Here is an 18266-nt window from a genome sequence, read left to right as displayed (position 1 = left end):
CGTGTCTACGCTCAATAGAAAGTAAATAATGTGTGTAAGTTTATGTTTACATAAAGTGGTGTAATTAGGTTTCAAGGGGTTGTTAATTCAAGCATGGTCGTAAAATTGATTCGATCGATATTTTGGTCAATGCGTTGTATCGGAGCAGGGTTGTCAATTGAGCGGAGCCTAAAAGAGTTTGCTACAGGCTTTAATGGGTTTGGGCTTTGACAAAAGACAGGTACCTCTCCGATACAATGCGCTATCGAAGACAGCAAAGCATTGCTGAGCTCAGTAGACCATAAAAACTGTCCTCCCTAATAGATTAGAATAACTTAAATACTACCTAAAATGTGATCGCTTGCCGGGAGCGCTTTCACAGTACCAATTGCGTCCTCAGCCGGATGTTATGGCTGTGATGTTTTATGGCTTGACAACCCTGGATGACGTCACACTAGTAGATGACGTCACAGGTGGTGTCCTCGTCCCCCTGGTGGTCTTGGGAATGAGAAGGTTGTCACAAACTGGATCTATGTCCAGTCTAGTGTCTCTGTTCAAATTTGGTACTTTTTTCCTGATGTGAATGGCTTCTAGGACTCTTCTGGAAAATTCTTTGTGTTTTTTTCCAGCACATTTACGTCTTTGATGAGAGTTATTACTCCTGGAGATATGCTCATATACAGCAGATTTGGAACCGGTAGCCTTTGATTTATGTTCAGATAGTCGTTTTTCAAACTTTCTACCTGTTTCACCAATGTAAATAGCATCACAATCTAGACAGGAGATTTCATAGACGGTCCCTGACTGTTTAAATTTGTCTATCTTATCTTTCGGTGACACAAGTGTTTGCCGGAGTGTGCGATATGGATTAATAAAAGCTGTAGGAACACCTGATGTTTAAAAATGAAGCTACTCCGAAGTTCCTTCCAAATAAGGTAAAGTTATTGTGAGCCCCTTGGAAGTTTCGATATCCGGTTCGTCCTGTGAAGCAGGTTTTCCACGCTTCTCCTGGTCCAGTCGCGATAACCACAGTTTCGGAGTGCTCCTTTTACGTGTTCGATTTCCTCAGCTCTATCCTCCGGATCCGTAACAATTTCACTCCTATATAACAAGGTGTGATCACACTTAATTTGTCCTCTAGTGGGTGATGTGACGCGAAACTTAAATACTGGTCAGTGTGAGTCGGTTTTCTAAAGAGCTTGACCTTCACATTGTCATCGCTAGTCCGCACGATCAGAGTGTCTAGGAAAGAAAGTTACCCGTCTTCCTCTTCCTCTCTGTTTTATGTGATCTCTGAATTCATCCACGTGCGGGTTTTTTATAACGCAGAATGTGTCGTCGACATAGCGAACCCACATGCGCGGTGGATGAGGAGCGGATGACAAAGCTCGCTTTTCAAAATACATTACTCCACATACGCGTTGGCCACCTGGGGACTACAAGGACTGCCCATTGCGCATCCATCCTTTTGTTGGTAGTATTTCTCTAAACACAAAATATGCGGTGCTCAAGCAAAAGTTTAAGAGGCTAATGATGTCATCCACCTCCAGATTTTCTGCTGTCCCAGCTTTCCAGGTTTCGTTACTTTCCAACAAACTGCGAACGACGACGAGGGCTTCTTTCACCGGGATAGAAGTGAACAATGCCGACATATGGAAAGGTTTGGCTACAAAAACGATTCTCTTATAAACCATCTATGCACAGTTTCAACCTCGATACACCTGAGCACACAATTTCGTCCAAGCTAGCAGTGAATTGTCTCTACATAGTCTTTCATTACACTACACGGTTGAGTACATATAATCATAGAGCTGTGTGAGCTTGTAGCTGGAAAATAGGCATCTGTGATTGGTTTTTCTCAAAACCTTAAGTGTTCCTTTCATCCAATCAGAATTTGTTATATCGAACGCACGAATGTTTATAGCAAGGCGAATGTAGTAAATCTTTTGAAAAGTCAAAATCTCAAGTGTTCTTTACAATATTTTTCAAATTTTATGTCATTAAATGAAAGAGAATACTTATATTGCCCATATACTAGCAGTTGTAAATTCAATGAACTATGACTTTGCTAAAGAGCGCTTACTAATTGATATGCACGTCAGATGGTCAAAGGACACCATGAACTCATCAGGCTCTACTTTTAAGTCTTTCATCTTATTAACAAAGGCCTGAGAATTAATGATGTGATGTTCAGTTTTTTCTATCAAAGGTGATATAATGTCCGCTACAAATCGCGCAAGATTATAGGTCATAGCGCCGATGGGTCTTAAAGGTGCCTCGGCTTTATGTATCTTTATACATAAGACCATAAAGTCTGGGAACATCAGCTACGGTAGTCTTGCTAGTTAATATGTCTTGCTAGTTAATACACCCGCTTAGTTTTCACTACCAGATTATATGCCCTATTAAATGAAGCAAAACAAAGAAAATCGCCATTTAATTTGGTGGACCCCCAAGAAAAGTTGCGGTGTCGAAGCACCAAAAAAAATTAGAGTTGTCGGCTGACACACCAAGTTCACTTGTGGGCAATTTGAGAGTTCGTGGACGTGATTAAGTTCGTTTCAATTGACATGATTGAGGTGTCGTCCTACCAAATACAGCATGTCCCATACGGATTTAAATTGGCGTTTTTTAAAATGAATATCTGTGATGATTATATTCAATTTGGCGGATCTGGCTTGTATTTAGAATAATGATGTCGGTGGACTAATTTTGGCGCCAATAGCAAAAATGAATATGTTTACAGTATTCGTACCAATAACATCGGTGTATCCACCAATACCACCTCTCTGTTCTTCGTCTAGTTTATGTTCCTCCTCCATGATGATTCTCATCAGGTCCTCGCCCTTCTTGCGGATGTCACGATCCACGGCACGCCTGACGGCGGGGTTGGTCAAACCATAGGCCTGAAGGGTGGAGTCGAGGCCCTGGGGGACAGTATTGTCTCCATTGATTGGAGAGTCCTTACATGACAGCCCACAGTTGATCTGTTAAGTGAAAAATGGTCGATGATATAACAAAAAGATGAAAGGGTACGATTAAATGATGATCAAATGACTCAGTAATAAGTCTGGTCCGCAACGAAATACGTTCCCATCTGAAATTGACGGGTACACTGCAAATAATTATTACTCACTTACTGTTGAGTAAAAAGGGGGAAAAGCAACAAAATGAGTGAATTATACTCAATGTTGATTAAATTGTACTCATATTGCGTAATATTTAATCAATATAGAGTTCCATTTGACTCATTTTGTTGATCTGTTCCTTTTACTCAACATAGATAATTGTTACTATTTTTTATTCAGTGTGTAAGCGTTATTATTGACGGTTTCCAGGTGTATTGTGGGATACCAAGGTACAATGTATTTCCTCAGGTATTTGCATTTGGAGAACGTTTTCGAAACTCAAATTGCTCAAAAAGCATTACGATAGTATGCCCGGGATAGTATGTCAGCATATATGCTATAACCAATACCGAGCCTGTAAGGAATTCCCGACTGAAACCTGGGGCAAGACTTTCGACTTCTGGAGGAGGAGCCTGCTAGAGATATGCTCTCAACACACCAACTCATGGCAAAAGAAGACCGCGACGTCCACGCACCTCGTATACCTACGTTCAACGTGTACTAGAGACTCACCTACCTTGCAATACTTCACAAACAAAATCAACAACAGCAACCTACTGGATATCACAAAGGGCACTCTTTAAGCTGCTTTACACAGCGTCTACGCCCTTTTCTCTTCTTCTTCTTCCTCCTTTCCTTCCCTCGCCAAAAAGCAGCGAGGGCGTTAGGGTTAAACTACAAAAATATATTGTCTTTGTTATGCTCAGAGACACGAGCTGTGCCTGCTGCTGAATGGAGACATTGACGGGTTGGAATGTGAAGATTGTCACATTGTGAAGTAGTCCGGTGTCATCCCATTGAGCCATTTTGTACACTAGCACCAAGATCTTGAAGGTATAAATTCTATACTCAAGGGCAGCTAGTTTAGTTGATGTAAATACGGCGTCGCACGGTCTCGTTTCAACGATTCGCAAATATCTATCGCGGCCAGTTCTGTGCCCAGTATATTAGGTGTTTGTAAAGCGAAAGTACTAGGTTTATGTTAGGCAAAAGTACAAAAATGTATAATCAACAAATCTGATGAATCAATTCAACGCAGACATATTTTCTTTTATTTGCAAAGATCATATTAATATGTTTTTTGCATATTTATTTAATTAAGTTATATTATTTTGCAAATATTGTGTGTGTAATTACCGATGTTGTGACCAGTTTGCCGTCAAAATCTCTGCAGATGGTCGAGCGGGCCCGGAAACTGAGACTTTTATTAGCTTTCCACAACTCCACCGACTGGCTCCCATTTATGATTGGCCGTGGAGAAATGGGCTCCACGAACGTTTCGACGAGGACGGTGTTACCGCCTTCATGACCGTCGATTTTCTCGAACAGATTTTCAACAGCGTTGGTGATGGATTTGAGGTTACCGGCTTGATGAATGGTTACACCGATACCGCCGTAGGACTCATAGCTCGACGCCTTAACAACAATCTAAAGTAAAAAAGGTTATTAAAAAGGACAGTTTAACCAACTAATGCGTAGCAACAAACGAAATTAACAAGTGTCAGCACAAACTTCAGATAAAATGCGGAGAATGCGCTAACACGGGAATCGATCCAGCGACCTTCCGCGTACTGGACTACCGAATCTTCATGATAAACACTGATAAAACCGTAGGTAATGTCTGACAGTCAGTCGGAGTATAGCACAACAGACACAGGAACACGAGATCAATGAATGATGCTTTTAAAATCGCCATTCTAACAAATACAAGTATATTTTTAAAGTAGGAAATAAGACTTATGCATTGTGAACCAGAACAAACAAACAAACAAACAGCTACACCGAGGATCAATTTAATGCCAGAAGATGAAACTGAATATAAACATAACAATAAAAAATAGACAGTTAAAACCACGGAATATGTTACAATTAATAATGCTACAAGAGAAAACTAAATAAACTCCTCAAACAAAGTTTGGAAACTTCCCAAAATGGCTATATCAGAAATATTTGAAATCTATTTCCATATTGTTTCATATCAATACAAACATTGTTCTTTCCTGTCAAAGATGACACCAAATTTGTGACCATAACATATCCGTGGTTGATAAAGAAATATTAAGAAATGACCAAAATATTGTAACGAAAATGGATTTTCGCTCATTCTCTAAAAATTGGTTATTTGAGCTTGTGTGAGGCTTATGGTCTTATTTTTGTATTGTTACACGTACCTATCTCTGTTGGACTAGTTGTCATGATTTTTATAACCAAATTTGATCAATTTTGATGAGTCCTCGATTTCGATGTTCTGGTCATGCATTTTTATAAGCTTACTGAATGAAGAGTATTGTATTACTCACCAGTCACTGATTTTGTCGCCAGATTTTCAGGATCCAAATTCTTTTATTGTGCAAATTAATAAAAGTTTATAGCAAAGCACAGGTGGAAATACTACCTAAATTACTTTTATTGAAATTAATTGATTTAAAATGATGTGTTTCGTGCATATTTTCGATCTGGGAAAGTTTTGATTTGTTTACTAGTTGCCAGTTCTTTGTCGATTTGGGCTTAATTCTCTGAATCTAGTAAAGATTCTGTCAAATTTGTGGCCCTGGCAACTCGCTTTTCATTCTGGAGATCGACCCCGTCTGGGGATGTCTATGGTCGGATTCTCGCTTGTCTGGGTTTGCGCCGCGTTCGTTTTTCATGTTTTTTAGTCAATCAGAAACCCTTTTCGGTGAGTGAGTTCTCGTGAGCAGAATGTGCTATTTTCTTGCTCACGAGAAAGTACGATAAATTGCTCGCGAGCAAGGAAAAGTGATTTTTCTGCTCACTCAACTCTCGTTTTGTGCGTGATTTCGCGATAAATTGCTCACTATAAAAGCGGCTGCTCGCCAAAATTGCTCACTTTTTGGTTTGACGCTGCCAGGGGCAGTCACGCCCTGGTCAGCTCTGTCACAGCAGATTTGAAATGAGACTCATCGGGCATTGGAAGTGATTGCCACTCACTGCCGTAGCCTCGCTTTCCTTGACATTGATTCAGTAAACTTCAGCTTCGATGTGGAAGACATTTAATGCAATTTATGGGAACTTTCAGCCAAAAATGATGGTCAAAATGTAGCAGACGACATGCAGCCATGTCAGTAAAGTGGGTTGTCATCTTCGAGCCTTTTTCAAGGCTAGCCTAGCTTTCTCCGCTTCGTAATTTAATAATTTTTGGTTCCCATGAATGCTTAATTGTCTCCCTCGAAGATAGGCCTATAGAACTGCACCATTTTCAGCATCTTTACAGTCACAAATCGTCATAAATCGGTAAGCTTGGGTGGCCTAGGCTGCTTGCTGCCTTGCGACTTTTAGCGCCTGTAGGGGCTTTTGACTAACACACGCGTCGCGTCACGTCACGTCACGTCACGTCGCGTCACGTCGCGTCACGTCACGTCACGTTGATATCTTCATGAGCGAACGAACTTGCACCCGCTGGGCCTGTTGAAATCAAAAGAAATCTTTGCCGGGGGGTCCACTCTTGCAGTAATGTTCATGTCAAATCCGACCCCATTTAATGGGTTCTCTGGGTTCAAAAATCCCACTCAATCAGGCCCAGGAAACTCCACAAATTACCCTCACGGAGGCTCCCAATACCGTCTAAAAAGAACCCCAAGTGCCCCATCTACTGCAAGAGTGGACCCCCGGCAAAGATTTGTTTTGATTTCAACAGGCCCAGCGGGTGCAAGTTCGTTCGCTGTCGATATCAGCATGTGTGTATCATATGCAATAGAGCAGGCCATGGAAAACACAGCTGTATGGAATTTTCCATTGAAAACTCTGAGGTCGTATTCTTGAAGACGGGTCAACCTTAGGCCTGGGAGGCTCTTTGGCCATGTCAAGTGGGGTGGGCTGGGTGGTTACGGTTCGCTATCTCTAAGGTTCGCTATCTCTAAGGTTCGCTATTTCTAAGGTTCGATATCACTAATTTTAAATAAGGTTCGCTATCTCTAATTTTAAATAAGGTCCGCTATCACTAATTTATTGAAGGTTCGCTATCTCTAAGGTTCGCTATCACTAATTTCAAATAAGGTTCGCTATCTCTAATTTTAAATAAGGTTCGCTATCTCTAATTTCAAATAAGGTTTGCTATAGCGGTCCTTATTTAAAATTAGAAATAGCGGACCTTATTTGAAATTAGAGATAGCGGACCTTATTTAAAATTAGAGATAGTGGACCTTATTTAAGATTAGTGATAACGAACCTTAGGCATAGCGAACCTTAATCGAAATTAGTGATAACGAACCTTAGAGATAGCGAACCTTAATTAATTAGGGATAGCGAACCTTAAACAAAATTAGTGATAGCGAACCTTAGGTATAGCGGACCTTTATTGGAATTAGTGATAACGAACCTTAGAGATAGCGAACCTTCAATAAATTAGTGATAGCGGACCTTATTTTAAATTAGTGATAGCGAACCTTATTTAAAATTAGTGATATCGAACCTTAGAACTAGCGAACCTTATTCTAAATTAGTGATATCGAACCTTAGAAGTAGCGGACCTTTTTTTAGGTATAGCGAACCTTTTTCTCTATTAGAAATAGCGGGATTCTGTCTCCATAGACTTTACACGTTAGTGATAGCGAACCTTAGAGATAGCGAACCTTAGAGATAGCGGACCTTAGAGATAGCGGGATGTCACCGGCTGGGTCATGTTATTGCGCGGTTGTGTTGTTCATTGTGTTGTGTTGTGTTGTGTTGTGTTGTGGATCGGGTTGTCAAAAAGGCAGTAAATACAGGTGGTTGTCAAGCATTCTCAATTGGCAAAAGAAATACAAACTAAGTGGCGAAGGGAAAAAAGTTTCCGGGAAAGTTTTTATCAAATAAAAATAAAATAGGAGTTGAAAACAGAGAATTGAGGGACCCAACGGTACCCAGTTCGTTGGGCGGGGTGTTATGTGGCCCACCTCGGGTGCATTCACCCAATGCCCCCCAGCTTGATAGAGGCCAAGGTTTGTTTGTAACTTTTAAGAAGATATCAACGTGACGTGACGTGACGTGACGTGACGTGACGTGACGTGACGCGACGCGTGTGTTAGTCAAAAGCCCCTGTAGGTGGCCTGGAAAGTTTAAGCTTACTTAGGCTCTTGGGCCTTCTGCTTCTATTGGACATCTTGGTTCATCGTGACTGATAAATAATGGTTTAATCATCTTAATTTACTTACGATAGAATAAAAAAAAGGGGAAGTTCCTAGTCTTCAAGAAAGGCTAAGCTTAGCCTTGCATTTTGATGTGCATGCATGCATGCCATGCAGATGGTGGCCGAGAAAAATAGATAGAGAAGCGACACTCTCTGCAAACTGCCTATACCGTGCTATACCGCAGCTGAAGACATCTAATACAGCAGAGTGAGCAGACAGTACATGTACAATGTGATTCTTTCATTTATAATTAGGATTACGTCATTGCCAGAGCTTTGTTTTGTGAGCGGTACAAAGCGTATAAGTCCGCCCACCGCTGTCAATCATTCTAATGAACAAATAAACAAGCTCTGGCAATGACGTAATCCTAATTATAAATGAAAGAATCACATTGTACATGTACCGTCTGCTGTACTAGATGTCTTCCAACAAGTGCCGGAGTGTCGCGGTCCTGATGGTGGCTCTGAATTTAGGTGTTATGGATTAAAGGCACACTCGTCGTTTTATGAATTAAAAAAAGGAACTTCCTGTTTATTCTATCAATCGTGCAGTTCTATACTTCAAGGAAAGTACGTGGAAAATCTGCCAGTGACTTCAAAATTAATCAAATAGGCTGAACTTGCCTATTATTTTTGGATTTATTTATTGATTTTTATATCACAAAGAAATTTGACTTCTGATTGGCCTAAATTGCTCAATTGCCAAACTGATAGACAAGCTGGCATCAGTCGAAAGCTCCCGCCATGAGTAATATTTTTAAGAACCAGTGAAATTCGCTCAATAAGAATAGTTCACCATTTTAGATGGCATTTCGTACAGTTTGTCTTTTGTTCAGTCGTTCCAGGTTCCGGATTCTCAGTATTCACCCGCGGCCCAGCCGCGTTACAATATAGCCAACGTTAGGTTTTCATGACGACGGACGGATGGATGATTACCGGGTATGGTTACCAAAATAGAGGACTGACTCACCTGGCAATATATTGGGCATTATGCATGACTTTTGCTAGGAATGAGGACTCGATTTCAGCCCAGTAGACCCCAGAAAAGCCCCAAAACTCACCATCTTGCCGGTGACGCTAGGTTTGTCAAGGAACTTAGCGATCTCCTGCTCCATGGATATGGCATGTACACGCACTGCCGTCTTCTTCAATCTGTTTACTAGTATACACGAATGGGTTGTCCGCGTTCGTCTGGGCGGCCATCTTGGCTAGTGCTTCGATGCGACACGAGCAGTCCTGCTCCTGGCATTGTTTACGGTGCTGAACCTCGACTCTGGGTGGCTCCTCGCCAGATTTCTTGGTTTTCACACACTTGCCCAACACACAAATTTTGATGGCATCAGAGTTGGGCACCTAACAGGAGAGGTACAAATAGTAGTACATTCTTTGATCACCTTGACTAATGAGTGTCATGCGAAAATGTGTAAATGTGTTTTATATTGCAACTAGTTATGACCCGGATCAACCTTTACCATGTTTACGTAACCACACAGTCTGTGGAGCAAATCACACATTATGGCTTTAAAATACACATTTTCAAATACTTTGCAAAGCACACACACTGATTGATAATCATTGCTGAATTACATTTGTCAACACAAAATGTGCACACAAATTTACATCAACGATTTTAAACTTAAAAGTTTTAATGCTATATAGAGTGTACCTTGCGCTTGTCTTCAATCTTAAAAGCCAGTGTCTCGGGGACGGCAACCCCGACTTTGGACATAAGGTGCCGGGTCCAGAGTTTGTCGTGTATCATATCACACAGTGGTTGTGAGCTACTCATCTGGCAGTCCAATTTCAACTGCAACGACACAATAGTGTAAGTCCTATTAAATATATCCTTATATGCTGCAGTAAGCTGCAGCTTAGAAATACTTCGCCAATTTGGCATATATTTCACATATTAAAAAAACCCATCCAAATATCAATATTAGAGTCACGCGGTAGCACGACCAGCAAGTTTTTAAAAACCCGACTGATAAAGAAGAATAAACAGATGCTCCAGCGAGACTACAATATTGCACGTAACATAACCGCTATTGTTCGTCCGGCAAGGTCCGCAGAGCTGGCATAGTATTTGTTCGCGGGCAACTCAACCCAAACCTCCGCGTGGTATCGGATGGATAACGCTAACTTGGGCAATGGGGCACAGGCTTGGATGCGAGGAAGTCAGCTAGCGAAATACCATGTTCTAAGAGAGTCAGCAACTTTTTCAGGAACATGAACTAGTGCTGGTCTATAAATGTTGGTTTCATATAAATACTTTCCTGCCGCTTGCCGCTTTGCCATTCTGACGACGATTTTGCTTCACTGCGCAGTCGCACCAGAAACGCTAACCAGAGGCAAGCCGATATATCAATCACTCCACCGCTTTGCCCAAAGCGGAAAATCGCTAGGAGCTAAACTCTGACATGAAAACAGGATACGAGTTTTGGCCAATGAGCACAGAGTGGCGCTGAGTGGCAACATTGGCTTTTAGAGTCATACAGTTGACACTCAGCGGCGTAACGCACCGCTTGCAGAAAAGTTCAAGCGGCATGATGACACAGCAAACACAAAACATTTTCGACATCATTCGCAAAAGGTTGCCAGAAAACGTTTAAATGTCTGGTCATATAAAGGGTATAAAACGTTTGCCTAAATTCACATTGTACTTACAGTATGCACACTGTACTTACAGTGTGTCCAGCACCTCCTGGGAGATACTGAAGGGATGCTGTAGCCAAACAAAATATATAAATTATTTGAAGAGCCTGACATTTTGTAGGAGGATTTCTTGTTGTCGCTGGTGGAACACTCACTGAAATTAGTTCAACTGGCTTGGTGAACCATATGGTGACTAAACTAAACGACTAAACTTAGTTGAATCAATCTATAAAAGCAATGGGGTTGACATTAAAATCGCTCAAAATGTGTTAAATTGTCAATGTATACTTTTACCTCCATGTCTGAGCCCCAATCCGCGAGACCGTGGGTGATGCCACTGGTGAAAAAGTTCACCAGGTAGGTCACACGTCTGGGCGGCAAGAACTCGTCAATATATGTGGCCCCGCTCTTGTGGAACGTGATGGCTTTGTGCACATACACGCTATATAGCCCCGGGTGATCCTTGGAGGGTTCCTTGGACACCCAGGACGGGCAGAAGATTAGGTGCATGGTGTCAGACACCTGTTGTCCACCTGTAAGACACAATAAGAATCAACTGTTATATGTGAGCCGTGCAGTGAAATCTGTAGAGGGCATGGCGACCAGTATGAGATGAGACTCGGGTCAGTCTGCGCAGTGCCGCCGACAAAGGGTGTTAAGGGGTGCGTTAACCCCGGGCCCGGGGTTATGGGGGGCCCGTAAAAATAAAGGAAACATTTCTTAATGGGGCCCATAAAAGCAAAGAAAAGAGTTCATTCATGGCTCTCGGCGGCACTGAGTCTGCGAGTGACATACAGTCTGATTTGAATCTACAATGTTTGCTAGAAGATATTTAGAAGGAGCTTTCGCTCCGGGCACTCTGACCAAAAGTTACCCCACTGCTAACAAACAGAGGGAGTACGGTGACTGAAAAGATCAGATGTGAAAATCTATCAATACTTATTGCACACAAATTAATACAAATTAACCAAAACTCAGTGGATTATTATTTATTAATATATATATCCACGGCAAACCCCGGCTCAAGTACGGCCAAGTGCATAGCATCCAACGGCCCATAAATGCGGGCATCCTTTCAGCAAACCACGGCAATGTTCACGGCCCATTTTACTGGTTTAAAAACCCCGGGTAAGTTACGATCAAATCCGGCTCTCACCTTGGTAAAATCCCAGGGGTTTGGCCGATGTTAATTCTTATACCAGTCTTGGCCAAGACCCGGCTCCCCCGGGACAAATTTTAAGTCCGGGTCACATGATGTCAAGTCCCGGGTACCCTGGGGCCGGGATTGCAATTGACAGGTAAATCACCAAAACCAATGGTAACTTTGGTATGCGGAAAAGAGCTGCATCAAAAACAAAAAGGTTATGTGCCCAAATACTTGTGTTTGGGCCGGGTCTATGATGTCAAGTCCCGAACCACATGATGTCAAGTCCCGGACCATTTCCGGGTACCCTGGGGCCGGGATTGCAATTGACAGGTGCATTAGTAAATCACCCAAACCAATGGTAACGTTGGTATGCGGAAAAGAACTGCATCAAAAACAAAAAGATTATGTGCCCAAATACTTGTGTTTGGCATGACTCTTTCTGGAAATGCCATCCAAAAATATCAAATTTGGGTAAAACTCCTAAAAATTTAAACCAAACATGAGCCTTTCAAAATAAATATGCATTCACACTCGGTGGCCAGGTCATTCGTAACCTGGTACTATGATTTTGGGTAGGTCGTGTCTTTCCCTCTCCATGTACCAGTACTTCTTAGTTTGCCACTTACCCACCCCTTAATAAATTGATCTGCAGCAGATAAATGGTATATAAAAGGTCTACATCCGATAGTCTTAAGGTCCGATAGTCCCAAGGTTCTGTAGTCCTATGGGTCACTACCGTGACTGCGAAAATTTGCTAATACTAACCCTAACTTTCGGACTGAACCTTTTTCTTCGGGATAGCGAGCCTTATTGTCGGACTAGTGAACTTTTGGACCAGCGAACCATAGGACTAGCGGTCATACACAGATTATAGTAATTTATACAACATTTAGTGTGTGAGTCCGGGGTTGGACGGTACCATGGGGGGAAGCTGCATTTTACCATAGGTAGTTGACATCGTGGGCTACACAAAAATGGCTGATTGCAATTGAACCGGAGTAGCAAACTTGGCGGGAAAAGGTCATCAAACTTTACACAGAGTCAAATTTCAAATTTGCTCAAATTGTGTTAACGCCATTCTAATGCATTCCTCCAGTCACAAGGATTCAGAAAATGTATAGTTTGACCTATCTAAGACGTACTGCTCTTGAGTTATAACCGAATGGGTCACGTTTTTGGCTCTATCCCAGCTAACAATTTTTCGTTCTTACAACGTCGTATAAAAGTTATATAAAGTCGTATAAAAGTAGTATATGGACGTTGTAAGTACGTACATCTGTAAACTCGTATTCGTGTTGTGACAACGTTATTCCTGAACGTTAATGTAACGTCCTTATGACGTTGTTTCGACGTCAAGTTGTGAACGTCGAAACAACGTCACTATGACGTTATATCAAATTCCGAAAATAACGTTGTCACAACACGAATACAAATTTACAAATTAACGTAACTACGACGTCCGTAAATTACGTTGTATCGGGGTCAGACCATGACATTTATACGTCGAAACAACGTCATAAATTTGCGTACTCGCTGTCCGTAGATAACGTTATATCTGGGTCAGTTCATGACTTTTAAACCACGTTTTAACCACGTGCTTTATACGTTGAGACAACGTGATTATGACATAATATTAACATCCGGCAACAGTGATGCTCAATCCCAGAGGAAGAGCGTATAAAAATTCAAAGTTTAGAACTTCAGGAATGGAAGTCGTTACTCTAAGTTTCACGCCTAAAGGCGATCGTCAAATGACACGATGGAGAAATTTTGGCTGGACAACCATCTCCTTGGAATGGAAGAATTTACATTCCATGGTGTCAACCCCGGTGTCAACATCCAAACTATTCCATGTCGTTTCAGATACGTATTTGTGTAACGTTTTCTGAACGTATTATTCAAACGTTGTCACCAGGTCTGGTCAAACATTGCATCAACGTCGAAACAACGTCATTACAACGTCATCATGACGTTATATCAACGTCCAAAATTCGACGTCGAAAATAACGTTCACAGATTTACGTGTTTACAACATAAATGACAACCTAAGTCCAGCGTCAGCGAACGTCGTGAACACGTAGTGTGTAAGCTGGGATGGTGGTCAAAAACATCGAAGTGCTCCGATTTTGCCAAAAGTGGTGTCAAATTGTTTGTTTTGATCAAACAATTCAAATAAAGATAGGATTGCGCTATCTAGGATGTTTGTTTCGTTACCTAGTTAACACAGAAAAAAAAAAGGTCAAGGTCAATAGGCCTCAATGTTACTTAATGGTTTTTAACATAATTTGAGCAACTTTGAAATTTGACCCTGTGTAAAGTTCGATGACCTTTTCTCGCCAAAAGCTACTCCGCACACCGACATCGCCTGGCTAATAATTACTTTCTCTGCAGAGATACTAAAATCAATACCGGGATCGATACACGTGAATGTCCTATGCACGAGTTTGATATGAGACGAAAATCTTTGGATACCGGGGTAGAAAATGATGAATATCTCCCGTAAATGATTTCGTATAAAGAAACCAGATATGGTTCCTTGCACATGAATATATATTTTGAACAGATATGACAGTCGTTAGCTTGCGTCTTGAGATAGAAGCTTGCGTCTTGAGTCAAAAAAATTGACAATAATTCTGATTTATATGTGCCGAATTATATAGCGCAGTGTATAGGCCAATCGTGAAGGTAGTCTAAAAGCATATGACCTATGGCGTACATGTACCATGCTCGACTCGGCGAGGTTAGTCACCGGCCTAATCGGGGCTATTGTCAGTAGCCTTAGTCAGATGTCCTTCGGCCCATTATGCGACTCAAAACTATTAAACAGGACGATACAAAATGGCGGTGGATTCAACCTACCATTGCGATTTCTGCCATGAAGATATCGGGGCGATGACACTGTGCTCCGGTTCAATTGTTATCATTTTTGTGTAGCCCATGATAACTATCTCTGATAGCAGTGCAGCTTTACCCCCCCAGCTGGTACCAAAACCTTATCTGAGGGGGTCAGGCTCACACGCTATTGTATTTTGGTTAATTCAACATACATTCCAGCAACATTCCAATGCATTCATACGGGGTCGAGAGTACTGCTACGACGACTTGCTCTTTGTTAATGTTCCGTCTTGGCATAGACGTTCGGTCTACGGTCTCAGGAAATCCTGTCTCGTAGAGGGTGTATTGAAGAGAGTTGTAAAACATAGCAACCTTCTTTTCAGGTTTAGTTACCTATGTGAGACAAGACAAAATATTAACGTTTTTGTAGGATTTGTAAGAAAAGTTTCTGTGGAAATTTCTAATAGCCAGATTGATTGCAATTTGAATAGCCTATGCTAATTAATCTGGTTACATTACGGGTACAGGGCGTTGGTCCGACATGTCGCTAGTCCGACACGCCGCTAGTCCGAATTTAAAATGCACTACACCATGTACCAGTTCGACACGCCGTTAGTCTGAATCTAAAATACACTCTGCCAGCCCGACACTCCGATCTTCCGAAATATAATCCGAAACCCACTGCATTAGTCCGACACTGCGCCAGTCCGAATCTCTCAGCGCGGCAATGAAGAGTTCCAACATACATAATGCAGTTATTGTTGCCTACTGTATACACACAACACAGAGGCACTCACAATAGGTAATTGCCCTCTACTGGTAGCGCTGTGTTGTAGGTATAGGACGGCAACTAGTTAGGATAATAATATCAAAAAGTATAAGACCTATGATTTTAGTACTTGCTCTATAGTGAGATTACTTATTCTTTTTAATGTGTCTGCATTTTTTACCCGATACAAGTTTCGGTAACGGGGGACCATACATTTGTGTGAGAAAGGAAAACCCAAAATCTTGTCCAAAGTCCCGTGCAAATTCAATGCTAATTTTACCTCACCGAACCGGCCTGGGATTGCCGCAGTTGGAAGACGGGTGTCGCTAACCTGTTTGAGGTACAAATTTAGTACTTTCTGTCAATCAAGCTTGATCTATGCTCTTTATGCCAGCCTTTAATTCATTAGCATAGTCAATATAATAACGGGGGACCGCCTTGATAAATAAAATGACAGGAGATCGCATGAAACTCAAGTCAGAGAGAGCCCAAACCAGTGTGAAGCCAACCGGAAATGGTAACCATGGCGGTCAAGTAGTCTCCTCCGCAGCCAGTTTGGTTACGCTCCCTCCACACAAACAGTCTGCCAATGGCCACTTATAACGCCGTTTCTGATTGGCTACACGTTTGTAGCCGTAGAGCTGTACATACGGGAGCTTGATTGACCTCAGTCTAGCTGGCGAGATGGCGGGTCAAACTTGCTCATGAATAATAAAGTAGCCGTCTAGCCGATCGACCAATTGAAAGCTTTGTTTGACGTCAAGCTGGATGGCGTCGGCAGAAAACCGTTAGCGAATCAAAAAGGACCAGTTCGTGACCATTGGCAGACTGTTTGTGTGGAGGGAGCGGAACCAAACTGGCTGCTGTGGAGAATAGGCGGTCAAGTGGCGCATTCTAGGCGCTAATTGGCTGTGACTGTGGTAGATGAAACTAGTTAGCACTGGGTTATTGTTGGCACACACTTGACAAACAGCACTTAAACCCGGTAAATGTTATAAAGGTCATGGAAAATTTACTGTAGACATAACTGGACTATGATTGACAGAGCAGAGTGTGCCAACTAATTATTTCCTGGATTGTAGGTTCAAAAATGACAACAAGAATCGAATCATACGCATACACTTTCAAAGTCTAGGTTATTAAAGGTTCATTCAGTGATTCCAGCGAAAGTGTAAAAAAAATTAACATTTTTTATAAATTGTGAAGGATAAGTCTTTCAAATGTCATTTGGTATTTTTGAAATGAACGAAATTTATATATTGTTAGCATATAAATTACAGATTCATGTAAATTCCTTATTCTTGTCTTAAATACACAACTTTCGACTGAACCAATAGCATGGTATGTTAGCACATCTATGACAACATAGGCTTTGGAACCGGGGTGCTTGAGGGGGCTCAGCCCCCTCAATAATTTTGGTGCGGGGTTGGAATACCTTTCCCCCCCCCAATAATCCTAAGTGAAGTTAAAAAATGGTGATAAAATAGGGTGACCTATATTTTGCAACATTTTCTGACTCAGAGGGGGGAAACCCTCCTCGGGCACCCCCACGATTGCCCACCAATTGTGTTCCAATTTTGAGGCCCCCCATGTTGCAAATCTTCCTAATCCAATGGACAATGTACCAAAATCTGAATTTCGGTGATTTTACGATCTTTATAATCTTACAAACAACATGTTTGGATGGTGTGGTATTTTGATAGGCAATTCCCTGTCGTAGTGCACGTTAGTAACCATTGATTACTGCTCCAAGCCTGGAGCCTGTTCCGATTTTTGAAATGCCATAGGCTTTGTGTTGAGATCGTGACAAAGAAAGCGTGATCCAGTTGACCTAGCAACGGTCATATTCTAATGTGCACTACGACAGCGAATAATGACTTGTGGGGTTAATTTAACGTCTGTAAATAATCTTCTTTCTGTAATTCCAAATTCTAAATTTTATGGTTTCTTTACACGTCATACTCTGTAATACTAGTATTTAACTATAGAACTGGTTATGAAATTTGGGAATATAATCTGGTCATCTGGACTTACCTGAACATTCTGTTTCTTGGTACTTGCGAAAGGCGCGCCTAAGTTTTTACGATCTTTATAATCTTACAAACAACATGTTTGGATGGTGTGGTATTTTGATAGGCAATTCCTTGTCGTAGTGCACGTTAGTAACCATTGATTACTGCTCCAAGCCTGGAGCCTGTTCCGATTTTTGAAATGCCATAGGCTTTGTGTTGAGATCGTGACAAAGAAAGCGTGATCCAGTTGACCTAGCAACGGTCATATTCTAATGTGCACTACGACAGCGAATAATGACTTGTGGGGTTAATTTAACGTCTGTAAATAATCTTCTTTCTGTAATTCCAAATTCTAAATTTTATGGTTTTTTTACACGTCATACTCTGTAATACTAGTATTTAACTCTAGAACTGGTTATGAAATTTGGGAATATAATCTGGTCATCTGGACTTACCTGAACATTCTGTTTCTTGGTACTTGCGAAAGGCGCGCCTAAGTTCACGTCTGTTTCCCAGTCGATGTACGTTCCATGGGCTACAAAGACACCATTCTCTTCGTATCCCTCCGTTTTGGGTGTACAGCCGATCTGCATTGTCTCTGGAACTATCGAGCACTGTG

At 41.6% G+C, this 18266-nt stretch overlaps 2 protein-coding genes across 2 annotated transcripts in view; both read right to left on the bottom strand.

Moving 5' to 3' along the window:
• LOC140154379 (carnosine synthase 1-like) overlaps positions 1 to 3913 on the bottom strand; it is a 22428-nt gene extending 18515 nt beyond the window's left edge. Inside the window, exons 1-3 of the mRNA XM_072176946.1 lie at positions 3830 to 3913; positions 2735 to 2966; positions 435 to 722 (exon numbers count right to left, since the gene is read on the bottom strand). Coding sequence (XP_072033047.1) covers positions 435 to 722; positions 2735 to 2966; positions 3830 to 3913 — 604 coding nt within the window. The remainder of the gene's footprint in view (positions 1 to 434; positions 723 to 2734; positions 2967 to 3829) is intronic.
• Positions 1 to 18266, bottom strand: part of LOC140154214 (carnosine synthase 1-like) — an 18704-nt gene extending 438 nt beyond the window's left edge. Inside the window, exons 1-7 of the mRNA XM_072176818.1 lie at positions 18103 to 18266; positions 15079 to 15259; positions 11179 to 11417; positions 9899 to 10039; positions 9294 to 9585; positions 4245 to 4535; positions 2735 to 2966 (exon numbers count right to left, since the gene is read on the bottom strand). Coding sequence (XP_072032919.1) covers positions 9328 to 9585; positions 9899 to 10039; positions 11179 to 11417; positions 15079 to 15259; positions 18103 to 18240 — 957 coding nt within the window. The 5' untranslated portion in view covers positions 18241 to 18266 and the 3' untranslated portion in view covers positions 2735 to 2966; positions 4245 to 4535; positions 9294 to 9327. The remainder of the gene's footprint in view (positions 1 to 2734; positions 2967 to 4244; positions 4536 to 9293; positions 9586 to 9898; positions 10040 to 11178; positions 11418 to 15078; positions 15260 to 18102) is intronic.

This window comes from Amphiura filiformis, chromosome 6 (assembly GCF_039555335.1).
Source record: "Amphiura filiformis chromosome 6, Afil_fr2py, whole genome shotgun sequence".
Lineage (NCBI taxonomy): Eukaryota > Metazoa > Echinodermata > Ophiuroidea > Amphilepidida > Amphiuridae > Amphiura > Amphiura filiformis.
Note: the sequence above shows the minus strand (reverse complement) of the source record. Positions and strands in the feature narration are given on the sequence as shown.